General features: G+C 37.7%; 1 protein-coding gene across 1 annotated transcript in view; it reads left to right on the top strand.

Moving 5' to 3' along the window:
• Positions 1 to 2,024: 2,024 nt before the first annotated feature.
• CDKAL1 (CDK5 regulatory subunit associated protein 1-like 1) overlaps positions 2,025 to 11,024 on the top strand; it is a 150,457-nt gene continuing 141,457 nt past the window's right edge. Inside the window, exons 1-2 of the mRNA XM_010013331.1 lie at positions 2,025 to 2,170; positions 3,529 to 3,727. Of these exons, the coding sequence (XP_010011633.1) occupies positions 2,025 to 2,170; positions 3,529 to 3,727 (345 nt within the window). The remainder of the gene's footprint in view (positions 2,171 to 3,528; positions 3,728 to 11,024) is intronic.

Here is an 11,024-nt window from a genome sequence, read left to right as displayed (position 1 = left end):
CACCAGAGAAGGACTAGCAAGGAGGTCAGGTGGTTATTGATAACTGTTTGTGGGCTACTGAGAAGGTCAGAATAGGGGGCCTTCCACCGAGGCAGCCTGCAGAGAATTGCGCTGCTGGAGAAGCCACTCCTGTTCACATTAGAAACTCTCACAGGAAAGAGAAGAATGAGAAGAAGAGAAGCAAAAGAAAAAAAATGAGGGGATTTTGAGATTGAATTTCATTTGTATGAAGGTACAGCAGGTTAACAAACAGAATTTCAAAGGATTAGTGTCTGATATTTTTCGTCTTCAGATGCTTTTGTAGATTGAAGTAAATTCATTTTTCAGGTGGAGTAGATTTCCCTTCAATTTAAAAGATGTTTGCTACTGCTGAAAACAGTGTTTACAATAGTGGCTTGAAGATAAAGTGAAATAAAAAGCACTAGAATTTTTTTATTAAAGAAATGAATCATTTCAAGTGGTCTCTAAAGCAGAAATGAACGTATCTTGTAAAAGTGATAACTGTAGGATTTCTTGTCTTCTTTATGACAAGGATCATTTAGACTACCCCACAAAATTGAAGTTAAAACCCATGTCATAATCTTCAATAAGTATTCATTATATTGAGACATTGGAGAAGGAATAGGCTCAGAACCTCTTTCATGTACTTGGAACCTATTCTTTTCCCAACATTTTTTATTCTCAGTCATCTCCAGTTACAGCAGAGCAGAGATCAGAAGCCAGCAGTTGAGGTTACTCTTTTGTGCTGGGTAGTGATGGCTGAGTGAGAAATAAACTACAAGCTGTGACCAAAGGCAGACTTAAAATTGTTTGAATATAATGATAATTGGCCTTAATACTGTAACAAATGCTCTGAATTTGAACATCCAAACTCTGCAGTTTGGATCAATTTTCTCATTTACAGAATCAGCTTGTCTTTATTAGCACCAAAATTACCCAGTAACAGAATGGTGAATGATCTAGTGACATTGATTGCAAAAGAAAGTAGAAAATCACAGTAGGTTTAAATAAGTTACTATGTAGGGCTGTAGTTTGGAGGGAGAGCGGGTTGAGTGAAAGTAGGAAGTGTTGGTTCACTTTGTTAATCCTGTTAGAGAGGTCTGTTGTTTTCTCCTCTTACCTGGTATAAGTTTAGTCTCCTAAACTCAGGATGAAAATGACTAGAATAAACAGCCTAAGAACAATTGACAGCAACTGTTGTGCACAGTTGTGTACAAAGTTGATTTACTCATAAATACTCAGCACTCACAGCAGTATTCAGTATTTGCAGATACATTTTGCCAGCCTGAAACTGGGACATGAGCTTTTGCCTAAAATACAGGTGTCCACCCCCCGCCATTAAGACTACATCCTTGGCTCAGCATGAATTATTCCCATTGCTTGTTGTTCAACACCCTGATCGGAGAGCAGATGAGACGGTTATTCCTGTTGTTGCTGATTTACTATTACAGCTGCTTCCTCTTCTTGTGATTTTAATTTGAAGTTTCAGCCCACCAGGGGGCTAATGGTCCCCACCTATGAAGCTTTAAAAGCCCACTGTTGTTTTCCACAGGAATGTTATTTCCATTCCTAGCTAGTGATTTCTTTTTTTTTCTTTCCTCAGTGTTCATATGGTAACTGTGAGGCAGTATTCCATTAGCCATTTTGGGGGGGGGATGGGGATAGACAGGCAACAAAAAAACCAAAATAAAAAAAAAAACCAAACTGCCACAATAAAAAAACAACCACTGCCACCCAAAAAAAGCGACTAGTTAGATTGAAAGCCTAAAAGTGGAAATGACTCTGCTCCAGTAAGAAACTCAGCAGGTAAATTACTCTGTTTTGCAGTGTCCTAATGGCTACTGGCACCTGATATAAGGAAGAAAACAACGGGACCTTAGACATCATTTAAATCCTTTATATTTCTCTTATTTTTAAAATGTAGCATACATTATTCATTACTTTTTTTTTTTTATCTCAGGAAAATGTAGGGCAGGCAGCAAAACCTAGTGTATGTGTCATGGTGTGATACTGCCTGTGGTGAGATGAATTCCGAAAATGTGAGCAACTGCAGTGTAATACAAACTGGTTGTGTGCTGCTAGCAGATTCTGCATACCTGATCAGGCACGGAGGAGCTCAGTTTGAGTGTGACTACAAGGTTGTGACTGCAAGGTGGATAACCGAAGAGCAGTACTTCAAGAATACTTTCCACCAGACTTCTTACAAGAATAGAATTGTACATCTCTCACTAACTTATTCTTGAAATAAAACTTATGAAGTCATTAGTTTCTTGCTTTACCTTTAATTTTGAAGTATTCTTAGTTCTACATAATAAATTACCTTGAAAATCTTTCCGAACAAGCAGAAGTAACTTTAGTGCTCAGCATAGCCTGCTGTCTGCCCTTATAGTTTGAGTTTGAGAGGCAGTCTTGAGTATACATTTTTGTAAAACTTCTCATTTTCTAAGTTTATTACTTTTTATGTAATGTGAGTCTGTGTACATGTTTGTTTTCCTCATTTTAACTATATATTTGTAATGTAAACAAGTACACTTTGTGTTAAATTCTCTGCTGGTCCAAACAGTGCTTTGGTGAATTATACACCTAGTGTTTGGATGTTTTCTTTACTGTTTCATCATTGGTGTTAGAAATTTAACTCTTCGCTGAGTTAATCGTGTCTTATCTCACTGGAAATCACAACAGTCTTCAACCCACCGTGCTTTTGATGGCTTAGTTCTTGTTTTGGGGCAGTGAGGAGGGGGAGGATGGATTGCATCGCAGAAAAGATGGAAGCTGGGCAGATTTACAGAAGTGTCTGTGTGAAACCTCACTGCCTTCAACTGTTATTAAAGGGTGGTGCAATCTTTCCCCTCTTTGAGCAGTAGGATATTATTACCAAATATCAGTGCTCAAGGTCACTATTTACAGTATAAATCAAATATACTACTTCCTAAGGCCCTCATGATGGAAAATGAAGCAGTAACTGCCAGGAAACAGTTTTTCCACACTATCACAGTCATGCAGTGGTCACAAACATTTTCAATACAACCTTAATACTGCATTGCTAATTGTATAATTTGAAGGATACAAGTTGGTTTTCTTAATAGTTATTCCAGGAGGAATGTTAATCACTGTGCTTTAGAGCTATTTTGCTTATTGGAAGCTTACCACTCAGTAAATTAACTGTTAGTAACGATCACTAATGCAAACTGTTTGCTTGGGTAACGCCACCTGTAGTGTTTAGTGGATTAGGCTCAAAAAATAGAGCAGAGTATTAAACTCGACTGACTTGCTGTAGAGGCAGCACAGAATTAGTTATTTGCTATGAATGTTAATCATTCTACAGCAATGATAATTTACAGCATTGTTGTAGCACTCTTGTGCTCATAAAATGAACTTAATAACCCACTGCTACCCATGGGATAAGCCTTCCTTCTCCTTCCCTCCCCCTTGCAATTGAATACCCAGTCTGGCTGCATAATAGCCTTGTGAAATACTGCATTAAAAAGAGTGAGCAGCTGTATGATAAAATAAACAGCTCTAAACCAGATTTGTTAATTATCTCTTTCTTTTATTCACAGAGGGTGTTTGTGAGATATGGCTGACCAGTGAAGACACAGGGGCTTATGGCAGAGACATTGGCACAGACCTCCCTACGCTTCTGTGGAAGCTGGTTGAAGCTATTCCTGAGGGAGCTATGCTGAGGCTTGGCATGACGAACCCTCCCTATATTTTAGAGCATCTGGAGGTAAGGAAGAAAAGAGAATCATTTATGGACTTCAAGTAAATTTATAGAGTTAGACTAATTTGCCTGACACCACAAGTTATTGAGATATTAAAATAATTTTGAAGTTATAATATTACTGGGGTTTCTGACCAGTGGAACTTTATTATAGTGATGTTGCGTTTGTGTGTATGTCTAGTGTTTTCAAGAACCAAAGGAACTGTCATTAGTAGGTGGTAGACAATGGGGTTGAATTTGTCTTCCTGCTATACCTCAGTATATTCCAAAAACACTATATGCTGGTCTCACTCAATGACATATTCATTATCCTATGTCAAATGCTCTTCTGAACGTCTGTAGATCTTCCATGATATGAAATGGAAATTCTAAGTGTGTATCTGTGATTTAAACAAAAAGTAACAAAGTAGTTCAATGAGATTAGAAGCACGAAAGTGTACAACAGTGCAGATTTGAAAGAATATTGTATGTATGAAGAGCAGGAAGTGAGAGTTTTGTCTCAAAGATAGGTTTGTTTGGATTTTGTCACCAGATTAATTTAGTGAAATTCATAGGAACTGTTTATAGAAAGAACAGGGAAGGATATAGCTTAACGTAAATTTTGTAACCATGTGCATCAGCAATATCCAGAACAATAGCTGGCATCTGTGCTGATTTCCCAAAGATATTATACAAGTAATAGTTGCGCTAATGTTTTCTTGAGATGTCAAGGACAGTATTTTCTCACCAGAGAGGCATAATTGTACCTTTCCCTTTTGAAGTGCATGGGCTAGAGGAATCTCATCTTGATAGGAATAAGCAGTTTTTTTCACTTCACCAGCTAAAGAATACAAGCTGCAAGAAATTTCCTGGGCTGTTATTTTATTCTTTGGTTTAACATACCCTTCACTATGATAGAGTTTTAACAACACACTGAACCAAAATCTTTAGGAAGTGGTTTTGTTGTGTTTTTTAGAGATTTGCATTCTGCCTCAAGCTCTTACGTCTGTCACAAGTTTCTCTTCTTTATTTTAATGTTTTTCAGCATCTTGTACAAAAGCAAGTCAAGCTTTTAGCAATTTTCACATTTAGTGTCTTTGCTTTCATTTGTAACTCACATTATTAAAAGTGTTTTGGCATAGACTGCTGTTTTTGTCACTGCTGCTCATCTTAGGAGTACTCTCAGAAGCTTTTTTTTTGCCCCCGCCCCCCCCCCCCCCCCCCCCGCACTCTCCTTTAAAAAAAAGAAGAAAAATCAGCTGCTGGAAATAAGCAGCTGTTCTACCCAACTAAGAGACACTGCAGTAGTCTTAATTTGATATAATCTAAGGAAGGTGGAAAGTATATTGGTTTCTTTCGATCAGTAACCATCTTAGTGAGGAGCATGTCACAAATCTCTAAATGGTTTTGTTTTATAATCTCTGATCTTCCTGTATCTAAATTTTCTCAAAAGTGCTCTAGGTCAGACTCTCTTTGACCTGACTCATATTTCGGAAAAGTATTCTAATCTCTTTAAAATTGGATCTTTAAGTGTGATGGCAAAGCAAGAGGAATTCGTGAAAGCCTATTGAAAATGACTTGAATGTTGCTGTGCAGAACATCCCTTATGTGCACACCAGCTTTCTTGTACAATAGCAACATCTGCTGTTGCTTGGCTTCTTCAGTGTTTCATACAATTTCCAGTTTATACGATGGTTTCTAAAGGTTATTTACTCACATGTCTGTGTATCATGTATGACCAAGAATTTCTGCACTTGTAATTCGGTGAAATCATTCTGATGATTTCTCAAACTAAATCTAAAAATTTTACCTTCATTTCTGTCTAGTCCTCTCTTCCAAGCTTTCCAGACTTGTATCTGAAAGATCACAAGGGAATGTTAACAGTCTCCTGTATAGGTTTTCACCAGACAAAATAAACATTTTATGGGGAATGTGCTTTTAGCTTTTGGGCTGAGAAAAGGGTAGAACTATGACTTGTTTAAAAATAACAAAATATCTGAAATGAGGAGTTGATAAACCTTCATGTCAGTTGATACAGATAAAATCCGAATGTACTTATTTCCTAACAAAGGTACAAATCTGTTATTAGTTGTGAATATCTTTAATTGTTTAAAAACATGCTGCATTTCATTGATTTATTTTGTTTAGAAGACATGTTGCTCGCTAGGATGTTGTTTGACTTTCTGCGAAAAAATTTTGCATGGGAAATACACTAATCATGTGTCACATCCACTGAAAAGGAAGAAATTGTTCCAATGATGTATCTTTTTTGAAAATCAGACATTTTCAGCATGGGATTATGATTCAGGATGGGATTATGATCGCAGATCTGTTTAAACTGTTTACAACATTTCCTTTGTACTGCATGCCCAGGTCTGTGGCTGGGCTTTGGCTCTGTGAGTCTTTTGTCTTATTAATATAGTGCCCACACTCACAAGCTCCCAGGAAATAACAATGGAGCCACAGAAAATGCCATTTGTCTCAGGATGAGGTATCTGGGAAATCAGTCTCTTAGTATCCACTATGAAGTGCCAGCCAACAGCTCTGCTGTTCTGCTGATGCTGGAGCCCAGCACGAGGGGAGGAGGAGGAAGAGGAAAGCTCCCTTGAGTCAGGAGTGGTGGGACTAGAAGAGAGGAGGGAGCAAAGGAAAGGTGTGGGTGCTTGTAACTGGCCTGAGGCTCTCATGCTGGAAAGCTTGGTAGATCTGGGGGCCTGGGCCAGTGGTCATTCACTCGGGTTTATTATAGGTAGGGAGTAAGTTTAAGTTTTCGTATGATTTAAAATATTGAGCATACCCAGTGCCTTCAGGTACTACTGTTGGGTAAATGCCGTTCTGTCCTTAAAAACGTTTGTCATTTCAGGGGGGGCTGTTAATCTCATGAAGATCATAATTATGCTTGTGTGGCATAGTCTGACAATTTAATACATTTAGGATTTTATTCGGTAAATACGGGGGTAATAGTGCCTTACATAGTTACAGATGCACGAGCATGAACAGCTTTGGGATGAGAAGCAATCATATGTTTTCAAATGATAAATTCTGCATTCAATTGGGCCTTCTTATTTGTAAAGAAAGAACTGTTTGGAACCTTGCAGTGTTTTATCGCCATGCAAAAGATTGAACACTTTTTGATACGTTGCATACTGAGCTAAGTCATTAGAAAAAGAACTTTTATCGCAGTTATTCAGGGTATAATCTCAAATACTAAATTTTTTATTTGTTGCTTTCTTCAGCTGCAGATGAAGTTTGTACTTACGTTAGTAACATGAAACTGTAAGAGCAGCTCAGGAAATAGGAGAATTTGGTGGTGAAGCTACTATATCTGTATTATCTGCATTTTGGAATCTTCAAAATAAATCTAATTTTCCTACTACCCATGGTCTAAACCTGTTTCAAAGGCAGATCATTGATTTGAATCCCTGTGTTCCCACAAAGGGCTTGGAGCACATTCACTGTGTATATGGCCACTGCTCTGATTTCCTTGGAAGTGAATTTAGTTTGCCCACCCTGAAGTCACTTTGCTGACTTCAAACTGAAGTCAGCAGTCAGGACTGAACAAACCTGTGGCCAGGAAAGAGGGAAATTGCACTTCATAGTTTCACTGCTGCTTTCAATAAACATGTTAATGTGAACACAGGCAATGCTAGCATGACTTCTCCTGCATGAGGTTTGTTGTTATGACAGAGAGGTTTATTTGGTGTATTTAAAAGAAATGAAGGACCTGAGACCCCAACATTGTTTCTCTTGATCATGGTACTAGGACTCAGAAAGAAACTGGAGTTTGCAGTTTAGCTGCAGAAGACATCCTCAGTTTTCCTCTGAGAGAAAATCTGGCCAACCAATGGAGATAGTGTTGCATTTCCCAAAGTGCTCTGTCACGGTCTTAGCAGTCTGTTTGAAGGTACACATCATAAAGCATATACCTTCCATATCTGAAGTTTTGAGATATGTGTTCTTGCCCAGTGTCTGTTCTCTCTTAATATGTTGATGCCACATGACATTGAGGAAAACTTGGAATTTTATGTACATGGCAGAAAATTTTTGTAAACGGGGCATGAACTCTGGTCAGGGAAAAATGGTTTAGTGCTTTTTTTCTTTTTTTTTCTCATTTGCTTTATAAAATATTAAAGGTGAAGGAAAAGGTTAATATTGGGGTCCATTTTATAGTCCTAGCAAAACCTGCAATAAATATGTATGTGTAGTTACCCTGCGTACTCTTACCCATATGACACCACAGAGCTACTGTTGAATTCCACAGACTGCCAGGTAGCAAAAATGTTATCATCCTATAGTATCAACATATACCAAAAGTACATAAGGTATACATCCTGCTTTATAAGTAACCTCCAGGCATTTATTCTGCAATCATATTATCAACTTCATAGTTATTCTTCTAGTGAGAGTGTTTTACATCCCCTTGTAGTGACTGGTAGAGACGGAGGGTTGGAAAAAAAAATCCATTGAAACAGTAGTAGTAAACAGTGAACGGGAGTTAGTCCAAAAAGTTAAAAAATAGGGGTAAATGTATAGCCGGTTGAAATAAGTTAATGCTGGCAGCATAGAGACTAATATTTACCTTGAATATATTTCACTTTTACTTGGGTTTTTAACTTCATTTTCTTGTTCAGTATCTAGGGCTCTGTCCAGATCAAACAGGGATGCAGATCATCCAGACTGGGATGGGGCAAGGGCTTGCATTTCAGCCTTAGTTTACCTCCCTTGCAGATTTAACATTAACTGTACTTCCAGAGTTGTCTGGGATTTTCGTACAGCACTTTCTGTGAGTGATGGGATGCTTCCAAATCTGTATAAAGGAGGCAGTTCACACCTGCCATTCCCGTAAGTGCTTAATTTCACATGACTAGATGAGTAGTCATCTTTGTCACCTGTCAAAATGAGTCTGTCTCAAACCATGCCATATGCCATCTGTGTGGGCTTTATCTCCGTTATTAATTCAGGACATTTGAGTGATACACCAGCCATTGAGATGGAGTCTGTGTGGCAGCAGTGTCTTTAAATGCATAAGGTGTGCCAAGTGTACCGCAAGTCGCAATAGTATTTCTTTGCTCTTTTGCTTTGATTTTTCACGTCAGCTTGGTGTTTATGTTCCTTAACCTCATTGAAGCTGATACCCTACAGATGGCTTCCTCAAACGTGCCCTGCCACAGCACATAGATATGTATTGCAGTAAAACTACTAATTCACTTTTCTTTTTTCCATATTGTTCTTTTTTCCTCTGAGTGCACTGAATGTTCTTGAGTGTTGTGTATAAGCTCAAGTTTTGAATAAGCTAGAGTGTTAGCTGATTTGAAATGCATTTTAGAAGGGAATAATATGTACGCGTTCTTCAATGGGAAATAAAAGGGCAGCATGATTTCAGGAATTAAAAGGCCTTTAGGGCACGTGTTTGCTGTGTTTCTAGTATTATTTTTGTCATTTTCATAGACTGCTACGTTTGAAAGCACCAATTAAAATCTGTTGATTTGACCAGAAAAAATGAAACCGTGGCATACATTTAAATAAATGAATAGTTAAGCCCCTGACCTCTTATTACTGAGAGTCCTGTAGTGTTCTGTAGTCAGTGGACCATGCAACTTCGCCTTGCTGTAATTACATAGTTGTCTCTATGCAAACTGTGTTTGTCTTGCTAGCAGTAGAATTGAAAGAAATCTCAGATAGTAAAGAGAGGATGAGAGGGGCAGTTGCATCTGGGCTTCTAAAAAAGAAAAAGGAAAAGGGGGGTGCATGGGAAGGGATGCTTACTCTTTCCTGTGGTATTATGTTAAATGCGTTTCCACCTATGGAGGCTGTGTGTGCATTTTTGCTTACACTGTGTGTTCTAGCTTTTTTTTTTTTTTTTTTTTTTGTACTAAAATGGTGTCTCTCCTGTTCTTCCTTTTAAAGTGTTCCTTGTCTTTGGGGTTTCCAGATATAGCATATTTTCTTGAAATTGCTCCTTAAGAGGCAGTGTCATGGGAACTTTATCAGTGGTTAACTCGTCTCAGAGTGAATGTATATTTGGATATTACGGGATTAGGAAAAGGGTGAATCTCTGCAGTGCTTCGAGATATGTTTTCTCATACCACTTTCTCTAATCTAGAGTTTGAAGATCTCAGACTCATCAGGTCCTAATGTCCAGAAATGCTTGGTGGCATATTTGCTTCCAGATGGTGGAATATAATTTGTCTTAATGAATGTCAGAATAAGAACTCATCTTAACCTTATTGAAGGTTTTTCTGTTGTATTTATGAATCTTAGGTGTTCTCAAAAGCCTTAATTTTATTGTATTTAGAACTTTGATGAACAATAAAGATTCGCTCCCAGATAGGATAGAAGGGAATATTTGTGGTCCTGAGAATAAAGGTCCTGTTCTTTTTAACAGTAGTAGAAAAAATGCTTTGGGAAACAGAGAAAGAATTGCTTTTGTTTATGCAAGATGCAGTTGTCCATCAAGACGGAATATTTTATGTAGGTATCTAGTGTTCTGCTGTATTTAATAATTTGTGCATAAAAATTGTGTTGCAAAAAGGCATTAAGTAGCACATTGCTTGACCAGTTAAAGCTGTGCATATTATCTGTACCATAATTATGCTTTGCTCATACAAATGTTTCTCTTGCTTGTTAGGTATCACAAAAATGAGTAGTATTTAAATGCAGACAGATCCACACTCAATCTCGTGTTGAGTGTCAGGTTGTCTGTCAAGTACTTAAAATACTGTCTCATCCCAGCAGACATTTGGAGCTGTGGCTTACTTTGTGGATTACTAGCAGAAAATAAAAATCACCACTGAATGGTTTGTTCAAAGAATGGGTAGTACATACATGGGAAGCAGCATTTTTGCTAGATGAAGTGGGAATTTTAGCTGTTGCCATGTGCTTCAAGGCATTGGGGTAGAAGCTATTGTCAGATATATAGCTTGCATAGCAAACTGTGCCATCTTCTTCTAACGTTTCTGCCTTCATTGAAATGAGATCGCACTTTCCTAGTTATTTATATTATAAGAAGTAAGGTTCTACCAGCTACTCTCCATGCTGTTCTGAAAGGTTCTATTTAGTTTAGTTGCATAAACCCTTTTGTTTTCTTTGATAGATGAGCTGTCACATTCACTGTGCTTTGCAACATCATCTACATAATCTTCAGTAAGACTGCTTGCTTCATTAGGCTTTGGCATTTGCTAAAAAAAAAAAAAAAGTTTGATTTTTTGAGGTGATTATTCTTTAAAAATGAGAAAAAGGATATACAATGTGTTCTCAGAACTTTAATAAAGTTGCACACATAACAATATTGGCTGTGGGTTTCTGTACCATTGTGAATTGAGGA

This window comes from Nestor notabilis, unplaced genomic scaffold (assembly GCF_000696875.1).
Source record: "Nestor notabilis isolate BGI_N333 unplaced genomic scaffold, ASM69687v1 scaffold8224, whole genome shotgun sequence".
Lineage (NCBI taxonomy): Eukaryota > Metazoa > Chordata > Aves > Psittaciformes > Psittacidae > Nestor > Nestor notabilis.
Note: the sequence above shows the minus strand (reverse complement) of the source record. Positions and strands in the feature narration are given on the sequence as shown.